The sequence below is a fragment of the Corythoichthys intestinalis genome, chromosome 2, assembly GCF_030265065.1.
Source record: "Corythoichthys intestinalis isolate RoL2023-P3 chromosome 2, ASM3026506v1, whole genome shotgun sequence".
NCBI lineage: Eukaryota > Metazoa > Chordata > Actinopteri > Syngnathiformes > Syngnathidae > Corythoichthys > Corythoichthys intestinalis.
The window spans coordinates 50,763,218-50,783,526 of NC_080396.1; the positions used below are offsets into that span (position 1 = coordinate 50,763,218).

Genomic DNA, 20,309 nt, shown 5'->3' on the forward strand with positions numbered 1-20,309 from the left:
AGAATGGAAAGTAAACTGATTCAGAACACTGACTTTGCCTTTCCAACAATATTCAAAACAATTCTTCAAAATAAAATTCTAGCATTATTATTCTAGTATACTACTATATATAATAGTAGTATAATAATTATAATAATTATTCATTGCCAATCATATTTGTCATAATGAGTGTCATTTGAAAGCTATTCTTAGTGTAGAATCTGTAGTATTTACTCAACATATTATATTAATATATTATATATCTGAATTATGCGGGATTAACTCCAGAAATCGTTATTTATATGACGAACATGACATGCCTTTATTTTGAAATATTCACCGGAGGTACGTTCGCTAAACCGCTAACCGAAAGCTTTACACTCCTTAACAAAACATTCTTCGCCATTGCTTGATGTGTCACAAATATTTTATTTTTTTTTTCGTTAGCAAATGCTGTTAACCATCTGTTGAGTGCCATTTTATGACTGATTGGAACTGTACTGCATTGTTTCGCCACAGGGTGTGCTGTCATGTATTTTATGTTCGGTGTGAAGAAGAAGAAAGTTAAAAGAGGCATTAGCGGTTTGTTCTCAACTTCTCCCGACCCTCACTGCACTTTGGCTCTCATTGAGAGCACGTTCGCTCATGTGTTCGAAATAAACGGTAGCCGACATGCAAAGTAGCAAGTGAGCTGTAAAAATAGCGAGCTTAGTGGCGTGAAAAACGCGGGAGAGCTTAGTGAAGCTAATGAACAGCTAAGCGGAGCTATGCAATGCTAAGCGAAGCTAAACGGCGCTAAATAAAGCTAAGTGACTGATACTCAGTCCGTCGTCGTGGAACAGTCCATTGTAGTGCGTGTGTGTGGGGGAGAAATTATATAAATGCAGCATTCAAATGGCTTTCTTTTTTTGTTTTGTTATTTGTTTGGTATGCTGACATAATTATACATGACGAATAGTTGGGGGTGCTGCTGGCTCCGGTGGCCCAAGCCCTTGCATGTTGGGGCAAGGGCAGCTGGTTGGGGGCCCCCTACTGGTTGGGGGCCTAAGGTGATCGCCTACTTCGCCTGAATAGTAGATCCGCCTATGATAGACACAAATGTCCTAGCCAAACTGTGGCCCAAAAACACATCAACATTACTTCAATCAAAAAAGTTGCTTCAATCAAAAAAAAAAAACTTGACTTCAATTAAAAAAAAAAAAAAAAAATCAAAGAAAAATAGCTTTCATATCCATTTTTGGGGGCGGAGGGGGGAGTTTCAAATTTATTTTTGCATTCAAACACTTTTTTTTTAAATTGAAGCAACATTTTTTTGGGGTTGAATAATAAAGACACAAATCTACCTACATATGGCTCCGCCCAGGGGATACCATTTTTGACTGGGGTAACTACATTAGCATGATACCGGCGGGCATACCATATTCAATGGATGACAATCTTGGCGAAAAGTATTGCCTAAGCGGTCTGATTTAGAATTCCCCTCAAGAATGATGGGAAACAAAAAAACACTCATTGTCAATTTATGATTATGAATATTCTTGTAAGTTAATTTTATTGCTGACACTACGTTTCGGGGTCATCAACATGTTGTGCCGCCCCTGCCCCAAAAGTCAAACTCCGCCTATGGTCTCTCCATCGTGTGCTGGATCGTCCCGGGAGCCTCCCTCTGGTGGACATACTCGAAACACATCTAGTTAATGTTTTATTTTTTTATATAGCTTAAAAATTCTTATTTAAAAATTTCTCAAACATCGTAAAGACGGAAAAGGGAATTAAAATGTTAAAATCTGCATTAATAATTTCAGTGTCATTGAATGTTTTTGTTTGTATTTGTTTTAATTTTGTTCAACATTGTATAATTCATAAATGTTTTTATTCATTATATGTCATCTCTTTATGAGGCAAAGTTTTATAAATCACAAAAAGTAACTATTTGCTCTATAAAAAGTTAATTCAAAATTTCATCAGTTATTTCGCCGTGGTTACTTCCTGGTTGAGCGACCTCTTCCTTCCGAACACTCAATGACGTGCAGGGTTTTTGAAAAAATGACACGTGGATTTCTCCAGCATTCAGTGACATCAGGACAGAATTTACCCTTTCCGGTCGCCAATTCTAGTCCCGGCTTTTCCTTGGCAAGATATGCGTCTCCGAACATCGACACTACACCGTGTCTTCCTGCCTTCTTTCCCGGGAAGAAACTGATCAACTGTCGAGGCTGCCGCCAACATCATAACGCGTTGAATGGCAGTTATTCAAAAACATGGCAAGATTTATGGTCCAGATTTGCTCTGTCACAAGGAGAACCATTCGGTCGAAAAGATCGGAGTCCCTGGATGTCACAAGAAGTGGACAGAACACAACAATAACTGGCCAAGGTAATGTTGGTAGATACATTTGGACATTTTGTACCGATTGTTGACTCTGATGAGCTACCCTCAAGCTAGCTGAACTTGCAGTCAAATAGTACTGTGGCAACTATTCCGCTTGTAACTACATTGCATTGATTAAAACAAAAAGAGGCAGCTTCATCTCTGCTAGTTATTTGAGTTGAGAGCATGCGCTATGTTACTGTATGTACACTGTGTGAAAACGTAGATGTAACCCATGGAGAGGGGTCCAGCTGCGGCCCACAGTTCTCGCCAACCGCGCCCCCTGCCCCTGGTTTCAACGAATAATCAGAGCAAGCTTCGTCATCCGCCAATCGCGCCTTCTGCTTACAACGACCCTAACCCATGGAGGAAGTCGGCGTGATGTCACGATGACGTCATATTGCTTAGCAACGTGTCGCCATTTTGTGAAGGGGGCACGCACAGCTAAACAGCTGTAGACAAACGTTGTCTGACATATATTTCAGCTGTGTTTTGCATATTTTTTTTCATAAAAACATCTTAAACATGACTTTTTATTATCACGAGTCACTGCCGACGGACGCGAGGAAGCGGTAAAACTTTCCATTTTTTCCTCCTGAGTTTTTGGTTTCCGTAAACGTATGAAGAAAACATCCTTCATAAGTCGTCATGTCTAGAGTCGTTTCTACAAGTTTAAAAAAAGCAATGTGTAATTGGCATGTTCGTTTCTGAAAGATTACCTGAGAAAAGTAGCACAAACTACATTGTTTCTATGCGAGGGCGGGTCTATAATGTCCCACTTCGGCTTTACTTCCGCTCTACGATGCGACGTCACGGTCTAAAAATAGCATGCGTGCGGTACCATTGGACACACTAACGAACTACTTTCAAGTCAAACTGAATTGCGAGCTGACGTGCAGCCATCAAAAGACATGATAGAAATTGCCAAAGTGTTACATACAATTATAACAAAAGTCACTGTTAAATTTTAGTAATCATGATGTAATTGAAGATATAGACCCTACACACCTACATCACAAAATGACGTGTCGCTGTATCCGGCCACCATATTGTCCGTCATTTTTTTAGCCCTATTCTCAATGGTTTCAATTAGTCGTGCAATTTATAGAGCAATTCATGGAAGCCCCGGTGTTATCTGACGCTGTAAACTCATTGGATGCGTTGCATAAAAGGCGTTATGTGGAAAAGCTTCAGTTTATCCATTCGCCAGATCCGTATTTGATGCCTAAATCGATGTTTTTCGACCCGCTGTCTTTGCCCGTCTCTGCCCGACATCTGCTACCCTGATATTTACAACTATCTTGTCCACTCAAAATCAGCCTATTCTCACGAAAGTTTGAAAAACGTAAAGAGCTTGGAGGCTCATAAATACTTCGTTGCTGGTTGGGTGAAACAGGTCTTCGTCCACGAAAATTCGGCAGGAATCTATCTTGTGCTTGGGAAGGTGAGTTACGAAATTTTCAATTCAAAATCTTTTGTTCTTGCTAACATCCACTGTCAAGAGCAATGTATTTCATGTCATTTGTCAATTGAGCTAGGGCTTTTAATGTTTATATGGTTTAGCGATAGCACTCTCACTACATACATATATAATATGTAATAAATATGAAGTGCGGTAGCACTACTCCAGATTGTCCCTAGTTGAATTTATTTTTTGGCTTTTGACCTCAATAGTGAAATTGTAAATTAATTGTATGACACCTGTCTTATTATCCCCTTATAATTATATATTTTCAGGTAGTTCATTCACAACGTCTGAGTGTATGTTGTTGGCGATTAGCCTAGCAATGATCTTAATTGTGGTTGTTAGCCCAAAACCCTCTAAATATATATTAAATGCATCTTACCAGATATAAAATGACTACTACATAATCTGTGGTTATCGTTTGGAGCCCAGTTTTCTCGTCGAATTGCAGCAGCCCATCTCGCTCTCCTCTCTGGGTCTCTCGGAATCCGGTAGAACTTCAAGTCTCTCTGTCTGTCTTCTCTGTTATTGCAACCGACCGCCACACACGCCTTCACCATTTTGATTATTAATGTTAACGAGCAGAAAAACACGCCATAATAGGAGGAATTTACGTAGCGGTAATGCATCAACAGTGACGAGTTGACGGACAATATGGTGCTGGGGCGTGGCTGTGACGTCATGTGAGTAGGGTCTATTGATTGTTCTATGATTGCACTAGGTTATATGTGACAATATTACCAATAAATTCATATTATTTTAAAAACTGAGTTTAATTTTTGTTTCATATTGCACGCTATATAAAATTTTGTAAGGTTAGGCAACAGTTTGTAAGGGCATACGTCAATATTTGTAAGATTGCCAATGGCCTCGGGTTGACAGGTATGCTAACCTTAACCCTAAAGACCAACCTAACCCCTTTTCAGCGTCATGGGACATGGAAGGCACCAAAAAGGGGCATGGTAGGATGGGCGAGTACTACGGGTCACAACCCATGTTGCAAGTTGCCGATATTTAACCCTTTCATTCACAAATTAAAGTCTTCCCCTATCCCCCAAGGGCACTCAATGAACTCATTGACTGCGCTAGACATCCAATCTATTTTCACTGGGTTAGTGAATGTTCGTTCATTCGCCCCTCCCACTCAAAATGGATTCGACGTTTAGCACTCATTGGCGCTGAGAGCTGAGCAACCAGTCCTCCCCGTTTAAATGAATTGGACGTCTATCGCCGTCAATGGTATGCAATGAGTTAAATACAATCAAAAAGGAAAATCACTTAAGTTTTAAATGGGGCCATAATCAGTGTGTATTTCAATTTTTATTCATATTAATTCCGATATTTTAGTTCATATTCACATGGTGTTAATTGATAAATGGTTTTATATAATTTATTCAGAACTGATGATAAATAAGAATAATAATGGCAGATAGTTTTTTTTATTTTTTTTTTATTTAATGACCAAAAATAGTCACTTGCTCTACTGTATCAAGATTTAACAGTCTTAAGTGTGAACTTTTGAATTGCTCTCCGCTGTTGTGACCACTGTTCCTGAAAGGGCTATTTTGCCATGGTATACAGTATATTTTACATGTGCAAAATTTAAACTGCAATCCATCCTGTGCAGGTCAGTTGCGAGAGTGTGGACAGTGGTGCTCCTGCTTGGTACGTGCCTCCTCTACTGTGCCCGGGTTGCAACGCCCATCTGTGCAGTCAGCATGGCGGAGAAGTTCAAATGGAGCAAACGGGAGTCTGGCATGGTCCTGGGCAGCTTCTTCTGGGGTTACTGCTTCACACAAGTTTTTGGAGGATATGTCAGTGACAGGTAAGTGTCAATGATCTATGAGATCTACCAGCTGATTCCGATCAAGGTATTGGCTACCTTTGTTGTAAATAATCCAGTCATTTTGCATCGAGAAAAACGGACCTGAAGAGGCCTGCCAGGATCTGTCCTTAAAACTAGAATTCTGTGGCATAAATCTTCGCTGTGTTCACAGGGTGGGTGGAGAAAAAGTCCTCCTACTCTCTGTTGCTGCATGGGGCTCCATTACTGCCTTCACTCCCATCTTGGCTCATTTCTGCTCCCAGCCGATCTTTTCCATGACACTCTCACGCTTTCTCATGGGCCTTTTACAAGGTAAACTAGCTTGATTGCACTATATGATACCCTAATTTTGACACCGAGGCTAATTTTGATAGGATGACTATGGCCAACTAGAATGTTGGGACAAACATTATTCAGTAGTTTGTCAAGTCCTACAAGTACAGTAGTTCTATTTACTCAGTCTAATCCTCAAACTGGTTTTCCCCCATTTACAAATAAAAATGAGTGTAACTCCTAGGTTCACACGATTCAACAAAAAAGACGTACTGTAAAAGCAGGGCCGTGCAGAGACCGATGGAGGGGCAGGTGCTCATAGATCAAAGGGGCACATGAACAAGAGTTTAATACACCTTGTAACAACATAACTTCCAGTTAAACCAGCTTTACAGAATAATTGGCTGTGACTGTGATGGATTTGAGAGGGGGGAAGAGTGAAAAGAAATCAACACTTTCTGGCTGTGACTGAGTCAGTCTTTGCCTCTTTTCTTCCTTCAACCTCTACATCAAAACTTCTCAGCTTGTTGTTCATTTGAGAACAGACCACATCCGAGGTTCAGGGAGCCACCATCAGCAGTTTTTTCAAAACTATTTTTTCATTATTATCCATATTTGACAACTCTACCACCTAATAATTAATAAAGTAATGAGACAACAGTGTTTCCCCTAGGATTTTTTTAAGCTGCAGTGGTGGGCTGCATCGGAGTCGGACTGCCTCACCATGTCGTGCCACGGCAAAATTGCGTATCATGACATTTGCTTCCCAAAAAGAACCATAACAAATATCTATTTGAAATATTTCATGAGCCAGGCTAATGTCGTAGCTCTCAGCTACGGTTCATGTACGTAAAATGCGTAGCTGATTACAGTTACATTACCCTACATAATAATACGACTTTTTTTTCTCGTAGATATAGTGTGACTTTCATTTCGTAGTCCTTCTTTTTCCTTTTATTTGGCCTTAATATGTACTGCATAACACAACAATAATAGTACTTCTGTTACTGGACCAATGGCGTAGGTTTGCATAGGGACGTTAGAGACATAACACTAGGAACTTTTCAGGATGCTCAAATTGTCCTCACCCAATTTTCAGCAACCTTTTTGCATTATATAATGAGTTCAGTTATGGAGGTCATTTAGATTGTATTCACATATTTTGTAAGGATAGAATCGACCCTACCATTATTAAGTGAATTACTTTCATTATGTTCAAACTTACACTGACACCATTTTTTCCCCTCAAACGCACGTTTGATTGGCAGATGACTAAATTCCCTTGTTTTCAATCTACTAGAAATAAGTGAAATTATCTGCCAGTGCTTTTAAGTAAATTTTACTCAGATTTCTTGAAATAAGATTTTTTTTCAGACAGCTATTTTTTAACACTTATTTTAAGCAAAAAAATTTTTTTTTTCCGTCAGGAATGTTCTGAATTCAACAAGTGATATTGTTCAAAACATTACTTGAAAGTATTTTTCCCCTTGATTTTGGTGAAAAATGACCAACTTCTAGATGTTTAGGCTTAATAAGAACAAATGGTAATATTTACCTGAAGTAAATTAAATAATATGACCCATTAATCTGTTAACTAGTCTCTAACACTCAAAACAAGATGGAGAAAATTATTCGAATAGATTTTAAAAAGAATCATCGTATTAAAACGTTCTAAATTTGCAGTGTGAAAGTTGGTACGTCAATACAGATTTATTTTTGCATTGATCATTTACCCTACCAATTAATTAGGTTCAAATTGGTGGTGAGAAATGTAGCCTTGACCCCCGTTCACCCAATCTGTTGGGTCTTTTTACATTAATGTCCGTCCCCAGCAAAAAGTGTACATGCATGGTTATGCTGTTATATCGTCCCTACCAATACTGAGACCAAACCTACGCCCTTGTAATGGATCCATTTCAAGGAATTGGGGGAAATTCTACTTGCCGTGTAAAGAGATTTACTAGTTTCGGTGAGAACTTTGTGAATATTTTTTTGTTGTTGTTCTTCGTGAACTCCATTTCCACACAAACGCACATTGTAGTACCAATTAGCTCAGCAAGGAGAAGTATGAGAGTAATTTTTTGAGTGTCCCAGAGCTCGCGGAACTTGGATAAAAAGAGCGCATTCATCAAGGTTTCGTCAGCCGTGATTGCGTATATCCGTCCGCCGAAACAGCCTGGTAGCAGATATAATAAGTACGCCTGCCCCTCTGCTATTGAACGCGTTGTTGATATGAGCGCGGCGGCGCTCTTCCCGCCTCTTGGTGCAATTTCATTCAAACTTGCCGTTCCATCCAAGACGGCCGTCTACTGCTTACGTACTTTTGCCGAAAAGTCAGATCCAAAATATTGTAATGCCCCGGATGGGGGGAGGAAGGGTAACACCGTTTTTTTCCAACTACCAGATGTCCTCGGACTCCTCAACACACACCCGGGTCATAGAGGAAATGTGCAGGGAGAAAGTGTGTGTGTGTTGGGGTGGGGGTTATGCGGCAGCTTAGCAGCACACAGATGTTTTATTTATTTATTTATTTTTCTCAACAAGGTGTTTTGTGTGTTCAGGTAAAGTATTCGGTGGCGTGTCTGCACAGTCCGCCAGCACACACATACGCACCAAAAAACAAAAAAAAAGCCCAGTCAAAAGGGGCACTTTGGGCATTTAGGGGCAAAAGGGCAGGTGCTCAAGCACTCTCCCCCCACCCCCACCCCCTGCATGTGTCTGCATAACAACAACAACAACTAAAAACAATAGGTCACGTAGTAGGGATGCAGGATGTATGTGGGGTCAGCTGATATCCAGGTGCCTTTTAATGACTGTTATTATGAATGCTGTTACGTGACTGCTGCTCCTAACTTGTAGTTTTGCTTCTGATTCAAATGATTTTATTGAGCATGCAGAATTAGTCGGAAATGTATGGGACTCGAAAACCAGGAAAACCAAAAACTAGATGGAATGACTATAAAATCACATTTGAAAGAGAACAAAGTGGACCAAGGGAACGCATTTAACATTAAGATAAGGCTCATGCAAAAATGATGATTGCATGTTCTCTAATGATATGGTACTATTCATTTAAATTGGGATAGTTTGAATACCTCAGTTAGACATGATACACTTGCTCACATTTAGACATCTGGAAGGTACAGCTGTAATAATAAACACATTATACATCTTGTCTTGATTACACTTTACCTTAAACTTTCTTGGTTATTTGTGAAATATTGATTCCAGGTGTTCATTACCCTGCTTTGGCAAGCCTGTGCTCTCAAAAGGTGGTGGAGAGTGAGCGAGGCTTCCTTATGAGCACTGTGAGCAGCGGCTCCTACCTGGGGTGAGTCACATCTTACGTAAGCAATATGATGTGCAGAGGGGGCCGTTGTGCCATGTGCACCTGTGACCTTTTCCAGCACCCTTATGATTGGTGGGGCTGGTTCCCTCATGCTGGAACTCTATGGCTGGGAGAGCGTCTTCTATGTGTCTGGTATGCTGGCAGTAATTTGGGCCTATTGCATGTGGAAATACTTACTCAGAGGCGAAGGCAAGTAAGGTTTTTAATGTAGGCTTCGATTGTGCTTGTCCTTGAAGTCAGTGTCCTCTCATATGCTAGCATTTCTCTTTCATCTGTCCTCACAGGACCTATTATCACTCTGGAATCCCTGGGTAGAGGTGGTCCACAGTCCAAACTGACCAAAAGGCATTGGTTACGGCTCTTCAAACAACCTGCAGTCTGGTGAGAAAATAGTTGCAATGCATTTATGTGTAAAAGTAAAACTGGAGCGTCTTCCATGGCGACCTGGCACGGAACTTGTTCTGGCAGATTGTACCTGGAATCAACCTCATTGCTCAGAAATAATGTGCAATGACAATACATAGCTATTCTACTTTATGCTGTTCTATTTACAGTAACTACACTGCTGCAGCTTGAATTAGGTAGCCTTAATGTAAAGCCAGTAGTAGAGGGAATTACGTTGGCTCTTACATGAAGACAAAGCAACATATTACTCTTTATATACTAATAGTCACCATTAATTTAGTTTCTCTCGTTTGCTTCATTTGCTGACCAGTGCTGTGATCATTACGCACCTTTGCGCAGTGAGCACCTTCTTCACATTGTTGTCATGGCTGCCAACCTTTTTTAAAGACATGTTCCCTGATGCCAAGGTAAAATAATTAAGACCAGCTTAGAATCAAGAGCATGACCTATCAAATGATTATCTAATACTGTATGTCTGTGTGGATGAAGAAGTAGAAAACCGAAGGTTACTCTTAATGTGGTTACACAATGCCTTTTCCATACTTTCCTGTGATTATATGGTAAAGTACTTTAGTTACGATGGCTACACTTTACACCTCATCTTTGACAATAAGCAATACAATGATAGCGGAATACAAAAATGCTATTGTTGTAAGAGAAAGAGTGCAAAATAATGCGCAAGTAAATTAATAGAAAAGATACATACATTTTTTTATAGACTGCAAATGTTATGAGGAAAGTTAAATGGGTATGTTACATTTTACTGGAGATCTCTAAATAAATTATTGTGATTAAGTAATACAGTGTAGCTTCCACTAGGGTTGGGTGTTCAATGTCATTCCTTGGTTGGTGGCCATCCCTTCGTCGGTCTTGAGTGGCTACCTCTCCGACCACCTCATCAGTCAAGGTACAAAGTATATTCTTTGGGTGTTACCAGATGATTTACTGGCACTTTTTCAAATGTCATGGTTTCACTCAACAGCTGTTCAATTGTCATCCCAACAGGCTTCGAAATAGTCTCAGTGAGGAAGTTAATGCAGGTACTAACAACATGGACCTTGAAACATTTGTCCAATATATAAACTTATACTGTATCTTTCTGTGCACACTCTTCTTTTAGTTTTTCTCCATGGGGGTTTCCAGTGTGTTCACCCTGCTTCTGTGTGGAAATACCACATTTTCCTGGGCTGTAGCATACGTGTCTGCCACAATGGGCCTCACCACCTTCTCTCACAGGTATTGTAGACCTTTTTTTTTTTAGAACAAAATACATATGATAAAAGATGACCATTGGACAGTACATCCCCTATTACCTGCAAAATGGCAAATTTCCCCAAATAATTGTCTATATTAGTAGTTTATTCATAAAGATGCAACAATCTCTTCACTTTCATTTCAAACACCTAACTTAATGTTTTACTGTACCCTTATTAATACAGTTCAGTAAATCGATATCAGCTAAGCTTTCAGATGCACGATGTGCAGTATCTATACATATACGCCAAATATTTTGACAATGACAAGGAAGAAGAACTGCTGTAATGGTACAGTCCGTTGTAAAACAGTAAATATTTTTTTTTTCTTAAGCCTCTCCTGTTTAGCTGCTAGAACACAGAGAATAGGAATTTGAGTGTGCCACATGAGATTTTGGTGTACCATTGTGGTTGTTTATATTGTTTTGTTTATTACGAGAAAGCAGCAGAGAGATTGTTTTGGGGTGACGGAGACAAATGGTGAACAAAAAAATTACATGAAATACACATGCTGCCTATTATACATAGATTGCTGGCCAAAAGTATTGGCACCCCTGCAATTTTGTCAGATAATGCTCAATTTCTCCCAGAAAATGATTGCAATTACAAATGCTTTGGTAGTAATATCTTCATTCATTTTGCTTGCAATGAAAAAACAAAAGCGAATGAAAAAAAAAAAAAAAAATCATTATCATTTTACACAAAACTCCAAAAATGGGCCTGACAAAAGCATTGGCACCCTCAGCCTAATACTTGGTAGCACAACCTTTAGACAAAATAACTGCGAATAACCACTTCCGGTATCCAACAATGAGTTTCTTGCAATGCTCTGCTGGAATTTTAGACCGTTCTTCTTTGGCCAACTGCTCCAGGTCTCTGAGATTCAAAGGGTGCCAACTCCAAACTGCCATTTTCAGATCTCTCCACAGGTGTTCAATGGGATTCAGGTCTGGACTCATTGCTGGCCACTTTAGAAGTCTCCAGTGCTTTCTCTCTCCAGTGCTTTCTCTCAAACCATTTTCTAGTGCTTTTTGAAGTGTCTTTTGGGTCATTGTCCTGCTGGAAGACCCATGACCTCTGAGGGAGACTCAGCTTTCTCACACTGGGCTCTACATTATGCTGCAAAATTTGTTGGTAGTTTTCAGAATTCATAATGCCTAGCACACGGTCAAGCAGTCCAGTGCCAGAGGCAGCAAAGCAATCTCAAAACATCAGGGAACCTCCGCCATGCTTGACAGTGGGGACCCTGTTCTTTTCTTTGAAGGCCTCGTTTTTTCCCCCCTGTAAACTCTATGTTTTTCCTTTTCCCAAAAAGCTGTACTTTTGTCTCATCTGACCAGAGAACATTCTTCCAAAACGTTTTTGGCTGTCTCAGGTAACTTTTGGCAAACTCCAGCCTGGCTTTTTTATGTCTCTGGGTCAGAAGTGGGATCCTCCTGGGTATCCTACCATAGAGTCCCTTTTAATTCAGACGCCGACGGATAGTACCGGTTGACACTGTTGTACCTTTGGACTGCAGGACAGCTTGAACTTGTTTGGATGTTAGTCGAGGTTCTTTATATATTGTACCATCCGCACAATCTTTCATTGAAATCTCTCGTCAATTTTTCTTTTCCGTCCACATCTAGGGAGGTTAGCCACAGTGCCATGGGCTTTACACTTATTGATGACACTGCGCACGGTAGACACAGGAACATTCAGGTCTTTGGAGATGTACTTGTAGCTTTGAGATTGCCAATGCTTCCTCACAATTTTGCTTCTCAAGTCCTCAGACAGTTCTTTGGTCTTCTTTTCTCCATGCTCAATGTGGTACACACAAGGATACAGGACAGCGGTTGAGTCAACTTTAACCCATTTTAACTGGCTGCAAGTGTGATTTAGTTATTGCCACCACCTGATATGTGCCATGTTTTTTCATTGCAAGCAAAATAAGTGAAGATATTACTACCAAAGCATTTGTAAATGCAATCATTTTCTGTGAGAAATTGAGCATTATCTGACAAAATTGCAGGGGGCCAATACTTTTGGCCAGCAGTGTAGTTTTGCTATCATAATCTGACTGTGTTTACCAGATGAAACCATGTGAGGGGTGGGAGGCCTAGCAACCGCAAGATAAGAGGAGGGAAGATGGGTCCAATATGGGTGTGAAAGGGCAAGGTGGGTGCGCAAGCAATACCAGTAATGTGAGGTGGGGAACCCAGGTTTGGGAAAAATCACCTGTAAGCATTAATTAGTCGAAATCATATTTTTGCTATCTTATCGCTAATCATGCTTCCAACAATTTTATTTACCGCAATGCTTCGGTTTGCACCTAGTCATGCATGTAGCCCAGGGGTGGGCAAACCGGTCCTCAAGGGCCGTAGTGGGTCCTGGTCTTTGTTCCAACTGATCCAGTACAGACAGTTTAACCAATGAGGTTTCTGCTGAAACAAGAAGCACCTGACTGCGATCAACTGATTGCGCTTGCAAGACACCAGATTGGTGAAAAGGTTTCCTCCTGACGGGTTGGAACGGAAACCCGCACCCACTGCGGCCCTTTGTGGAATAGTTTTCCCATCCCTGATGTAGCCACTGTGTGTTAGTCATGCACAGTGGGAGTTGTGTTATGGACAAATAATCTTTGCAAGATCTTTGTTGTGAGTAGGATATGTAGACTACTACTACTACTACTAAAAATAGCAAGCCTGCAAATATTTTGAAAATATGTTCCCTCTGCAGGAAAGTCAGTCTAATGGTTGTCATATGACAAATACATGTTTTGTATTTTACTTCCTCCTCTACATACAGGGGTTTTATCGAAGGACATAACTCCCGCATGTCTTTGTTAAACCATCTGCTGCTAACAATGTAAAAAAGAATTAGAATCATTAGACTTTAGAAGCTGAAAGACACACATAATTTGGCTCTGGAATTGGGTTGTAGTTGGTGAAATTGAGCTGTCAATTTTTTGGTAACAAGCTGCATTTACAATGCTGGGGGACAATTTAGGAAATAAAAACATTTCTGTTGACTTAGATTTTTATGGTGATTAAAACTTTAATTTGAACAACTCAATACAAACAACAACAAACTCCCATGTGGCACATTAAAACTGTTCAGCCTATAAAGACACTCAGATTGCCATTCTTCGCTGAACAGCACAGTTAATAAAAATAAATGATGGCAATGTGGTTTTAATATTGCAGTCTATCTTTGTAGCATGGTAACTTTATTCTCCACACAGCTTGCCAATTTACTATGTGGTTAACTTGTTACTACCTGCACACAATTATACTTATAGTAGAATTATTGTGTAAAATTGTATAAAGCAAGCACATAGTGTGTTAGTGAGCAATTTTTTCTGTCTCATTTTCTCTTCCACATATTTTTGCTTGCATTATACTTGAATGAGCTAATGGCCTCATCACTTTACAGCGGTGTATCAGTAAATGTTCAAGATCTTGCTCCATCATGTGCAGGGGCCTTATTTGGTAAGTTAAAATCAATAACGAAAACATCCACAAAATGTATATTTCATATGAAACTTCAACACATCTTTTACATGTGTGTGTTTCTTGGACAGGTGTTATGAACACATGCGGCTCATTCTCAGGTGAGTTTCTTTTATATGAGACAACAGCAGGAGAAACAGTGAATCAAAACATGAATATATGCTCAAGAATATTTTTTTCTTCACGTTTTTAATACGCTTTGGTCAAATATTTAATCTACCTCTCTGAATACCGACTTTGAGCTCACACGCCTGTTGTCAGAGGCTCCGTGTGTCATATTTATTACATTATGAAAGCATGACACCGTCCTTGATAGATGAATAATGGAGGACGCAAAATGACAAGCTTTGAGGAAGCCTCAAAGAACTATGACATTTTCTCTGCGGAACCTACCGCTATTACAGAGCTTTTATCCCTTTAGCCTAATCTCATACTGTTTTTGTGCACAGGGGTCCTTTTGGTGTATTTCTCAGGGTATCTCATTGAGTCCACAGGCTCATGGACATCCATGTTTGGCCTCATCACTGGTGTAAACCTACTGGGGCTGTTCATCTTTTTGGCCTTTGCTGAGGCCCGCCGTGTCGACATCGAGCCCAACAAGATACGCCATCACAACATACACATCTGAATGCTCTGGACCACTCAGAACTCGACTGGATGGTGAAGAGATGCTAAATCCTCCATTTGGGAGGTCTGTCTATCTCTTTCTCTTCATTTGTCGCTAAACTCACAAAAACATCTCGCGTCATTTTACTCATAAGGCACACAGCAGTGTCTGCCTATTGTTGCTCACTTAGAAACACAAACTGGAATCCTAAAAAGACCACAGTGGAGTCAGGGACAGTGGCGAGTGGTAACGATTTTTTGGATGAACAAAAAAGCACATCATGGTTAAGTGGGTCAAGCTCCACTTTTCGTTTTATACGGTCATGAGTTGATAGTAGTAAATGATAAGATATCATGATGTCATGATCACACATCATGAACGCATATCATATTTATCTCTGGCCTCTTTTAATGCCTCTGATTTTGTATACAAGAAACAAACAGAATCGCAGACAAAAGAGACAAATTAGATGTCAAACTAAAAAAGTCCGGCGGACACATTCATGAGCTAGAGGGTCACAATTCTGTAGGCTTCAATGATAATTATGACTTGCCCTGTCGAACTATTAGAACCTTTGTTGCATTTGACACGCCACTCCATTCTATGATAGTCATAGTTTTTGAGTTGCGTGCCTTTGGTAACCTTTGAATTCTTGGAAGAAATAGTGGAAATTGTAACCTGTCTAAGATACCTCTTTTGATACCTCATTTTTGTTTGTTTGCTTGTTTGAATTCTTAGGGGACTGTATACAAAGAAAAAAAGATTATATTATTAATATAAAGAATATTATGTAATATATTTAAATGATATAAAGTCATTAGCTGACACTGAAAGTGTTAGATGTCCCAATCATTTGAACAAGGAGAGATTGCAATGAATGATCATGTTTCAGGTCTGTTGACGGGAGTAGATGTTCAATCCATTTTCACTGGGAGGGGCTGACAATGAATGATGGCTTCCAGACCCCTCAGCCAAAATAAAGTGGATGTCTATCACTGTCAATGGCAGTCAATGAGTTCACATTGGTTGCTTGCTTCACAAATAGTGGTAGTGCTTGCTCTGCAACATGCCTGTAATTGGCACCAGATTGAATAGACAAATCGGCGTATTATGACTGTTTTAACAAATAGTGTTTTTAATGTGGATGTGGGGGCTGGCAATTCATATATTTACAGAACAGGCCAAATGTTTGGACACACCTCATTCAATGCACCACAAATGATGGTCTCAACATTGTGATGATAAAGCAGGAAACACCATTAATCAACCCTGATAAATAAGCAACACTTCTGGTCACTACCTCTTCAAGCCCATCGAGAGAATACTAAGTGTGTGCAAAAAAGTAGTCTGAGCAAAGGCTGGCTACGTCGAAGAAACGAATATAAAATGCTTCAGTTCACCTTTTTTTTTAAGGTAGTGATAAAAATACACGAAGCATGAATGAAAAGGTGTGTCTACATTTTTGGCCTACAGTGTACATATATATAAGGACATACACAGTGCATATAATTATTGAGTACACCCCAACTGATATTTCAGAAAACTTCGGTTTTCCTTTCATAAACAACATTTTGAACGGGAAATGACAAAATCATCCAATAAACTTGGGCAGTTGATTTACAGCAAGATTAATTTGCACTGTCAAAAAAAGATGTTTTATCAAATATGTAAAGATAAATACACCCTCATGAAACCATTTGGGCAAAGGCAGACAACTTTTGCTAACAAGATTTCAATCACCAATTAATGTAATTATTCATTACACAGTTGTCAGGCAAACAGGTGACTGTAAAAGCGGTGATGACTAATGAGGAAACCCCTCAACACTTCATGCTGACAGCAATGGCACCACATGGACGAGAAATGTCTCAAGATCTCAGGAAGAAATGTATTTTCACAGAAAGGGTAAAGACTATAAAAAGATCATTAAAGCTTTTCTTGTTCGTCAAAACACTATTAAAAGTGGTGGAGAAATTTAAAAAAGATGAAAATACAATAATTTCAGTTGGCTGTCCAAGCCGTCCAAGGAATTTACCGTCTCAACAGGAGAGTCAGCTGATGAGAAAGGTAGAAAAAATTTGCTACGCAAGTTCGCTGGCTCAATAATTAGTTATTATTAATTAATAAAGCCAAACCAGGATGACTCTTTACTATCACACAATATGGCGCTCACAGCAGAAGAGTGACATGCAGGATGCATTAACCCTAACCATCCACGTAGGAGCTGTCCTTAAGCCAATGCTAAAATAAAGCCATAAATAATAGCCTACACCGAAAAGCTCCTGTTGCCTTTGTAAAACACTGAGGTAATTGCGTCCTTATACAGGGCTGCGTGTGTGCTACTGCTGTTGTGGAGTTTTATTAAATTGACAGAATCTTCAACTCTTAAATGTACTGTTGTATTTTAAAAGAGAAAATGCTACCATCACTTGATCGTTGTTCAGTTTTCCGACATGATAACGAACGCCAAACAGAGTCAAGGATGAGTAGCACTTTTTAAGAACAAGATCAGATTGATTCAGTGTCCAACAGTTCTCCTGCTCTCTGATTGAGCACATGTGCGGAATTCTGAAGAGCGTAATTGAGCGTCGCTATCCCAACATTAAGACTTGAAAACAGAACATTCTTGAAGAATGGAAGAAGATAATGTAATCTGTCAGAAACTTGTTCATTCAAAGCATTGAAGACTTGATGTTCTTAAAAGTAAATGGAAATTATATGAAATAATAGCTATGGCAGCTTTCGTTAGGGGTGTATCCACTTTTGCACCAACCAGTTTACATAAAATTGGCATTTTTGGCATTTTATAAAAATCGGTTATGTGTAAATACTGTTCTTGTATTAAGATACTGATTAAAATCTGACTTGAGGGGTATACTCAATTATGATGTGCACGTGTGTAATATATTGTATACTGTATATACACAGTACATATATATAAAAGCCTTCATTTTGTAGTGCAATTTGTTAATCCTGATAATGGCATAGATGTTAATCTGTGATAGGTTTGAATTTTGCAGAAAAGGGAGTGAATAGTTCATCATTTTGCAAATCTGATTATTTAATTTGTTTTAACAATTGAGACCAAAAATGATGGGTGTTGTGAATTAAGATTTTCAGCCTTAGTTGAGGTCTGCACTTTGGAACAGGATAATCGAGGTTCACAACGGGAATGGTTCTGCAACGTCACTAATATTTGAATGTCATTCCAGTCACAAAATGTTTTAAGTTTTTTTGTTCTGCATGTGCCTTGTGTTTTTTCTAAAGTATTAGTGACGGCAGCGTCTTGTATTTATCCTATAATGTTTAGTGCCCATCCCCATTGTTACACATTCTATTGTGGTGAGGTGAAGTGGCCAAATATGAAGTAATGCGCGTGTCTAACACGTTTGTAGCAGAAAAACCAAAGTTGCTGAAAATTTACTTTTTAACGGAGATTTTTTTTATTTATATCAATTTTAGTATTAGTGCTGTCGAAATACTTATTTTGAATACCATACTTATATATTTTTATGGCTAAATAGTTTTTGGTATATTTTTTCAGAGAATGAATATATTAAGTTGACACGGCGGAGATGGGGACGGTAATGTAAACAACTTGCTTTGGTGGAAGCAGGTATCAAGATGTCAAAGTCAATATCTTTTTTATGTATGTGTTTAGTTCATTATTATTTTGTTGTTTTTTTTTTTTTTGGAGAGATGACTTGTGTTTCTTCACTCTGTCCTTAACATTCGACCTTTGGTGAGAATGTTGCACACTGACTTAATGAATGTTGCATAACTTCCATGAAAATGGGAGACTTATCAGTTTGTACAACAGAAACCTGTTTGTGTTCTAGTGTCGCACATTAAGAAAATGAAAATTAGTGCCTCTGGCTTTTTCTCTTCCAGGTCGGAGTTTTCATTTGTAGTTCAGGTGCTTACTTAACTGTCAATCTATGCATTAATGCTTTTGTGCCTGCTTGGTGGTCACAGTGATGTGATCATTGTGTCGCTACATATCATTTTGACATTCACATGCAAAGTCGTACGGTAACTTTGTATGCATCTTGTGATGGACATTTTGTAAATGCATGCTACATTTGTTGTTACAAAAAGACTAAATAGTGTTGTATCATAGTGAAAAATGTTTTCCACTCTCAAAAATCCTCTGTTGGTTCTGCTATGCAAATGGAATCAAGCTTGGTTACAGTACTACATCACAACATAATATATCACAGTCTCAGATTGGGCATCTGCTGTATCTTATTTGACTCAATATGAATGCCTTTTCATTTTATAGCATTGGTTTCCCTTCCCATTCTGTTATCTTGCAAATTGTAGCAGTTCTGCAAAAAGTTGCTCAGTATAGTTCTGAGAGCTTTCCTTACTTTTGATATATAAAATCCAACAATGTGTCACGGCAAAATGACAGTAAATGTTTTAATTTTTAAATTATGCTTTTATTTAAAGGCATGTCTTTTGAATAAAAAAAAAAATCTGACAACACATGAATTTCCTGCAATAATTAAATCATCTACATGTTGTTTCTGTAAAATTCCACTAAGTGGCAGTAAAAGGTTGATTAAGGCCATGGCAATGTTGGAGGCCTCACTGTAACTTCTCTGCTGAAAACTGCTATCGACCTTACTTCAAAACAAATCTCTGCATCAACTCTTGAAGTCTTTCTACTGTGTGTCCTGTTCAACTCGTGGGCCACCCCAGGCCAACACCCCAAGTGCAGGCCTGCAAGACTTGACAATAGTGGTGGCACCATATGGCATTATACTGGGTGCCATGCTGTCAAAGCCTGTGTGTGAATGACCAGACACTAGTTAAGCCAGCCTTCTTCTCATGGGGCCCAACAGCTAGGTTGCTATGGTGACAGGTAGCAATGTCGACAGGGGGAGAAAGGTTGGTAAAAGTAAAAAGAAGTTACAACAAGGTGAACTGTATACAGAACCTGGATCAAACAGCATACCCGTAATGATGCAGCGAGCCACTTACTGGCACTCTTTTCCAGACAGAAATGGCACCATAAAAGCACATATAACCGAGATGAGCAGCCCACTATTTAATTAGCAGAGGAAGCGCAGTGCAGCGGAGAGGGACGATAAACCCCCCCAACTTGTCGGCCAGTCAGCGTAACCCACTGACAGAGCCCATCAGAGAGTCAGAGATACATGTAAATGAAATAGTCCCATTAATTAGTAATTAACATCAAGTTAATGACATTTCACTGTGTTGCCATCTCGGCTCCTGTCCTTTCTCCTGGTGGAGGGGTTGTCTCTTCTTCCTGAGTAGAATGATAAT

At 39.3% G+C, this 20,309-nt stretch overlaps 1 protein-coding gene across 1 annotated transcript; it reads left to right on the plus strand.

The window, feature by feature from the left end:
- Window positions 1–1,801: 1,801 nt before the first annotated feature.
- Window positions 1,802–19,956, plus strand: LOC130912173 (solute carrier family 17 member 9-like). The gene is made up of 13 exons (XM_057830053.1): window positions 1,802–2,355; window positions 5,442–5,639; window positions 5,812–5,951; window positions 9,144–9,243; window positions 9,320–9,450; window positions 9,546–9,642; window positions 9,977–10,073; window positions 10,486–10,573; window positions 10,672–10,706; window positions 10,787–10,902; window positions 14,334–14,389; window positions 14,482–14,511; window positions 14,860–19,956. The coding sequence occupies exons 1-13, from the start codon at window positions 2,222–2,224 to the stop codon at window positions 15,036–15,038; spliced, it is 1,401 nt and encodes a 466-aa protein (XP_057686036.1). The 5' UTR covers window positions 1,802–2,221; the 3' UTR covers window positions 15,039–19,956.
- The last annotated feature ends 353 nt before the right edge of the window (window positions 19,957–20,309 follow it).

Excerpts from the sequence above, each read along its gene's own strand:
- LOC130912173 (XM_057830053.1), top strand. The coding sequence starts at position 2,222 with ATGGCAGTTATTCAAAAACATGGCAAGATTTATGGTCCAGATTTGCTC. Across the intron at positions 2,356-5,441 it reads CACAACAATAACTGGCCAAG|GTCAGTTGCGAGAGTGTGGA; the intron begins GTAATGTTGGTA and ends CATCCTGTGCAG. Across the intron at positions 14,512-14,859 it reads CACATGCGGCTCATTCTCAG|GGGTCCTTTTGGTGTATTTC; the intron begins GTGAGTTTCTTT and ends TTTTGTGCACAG.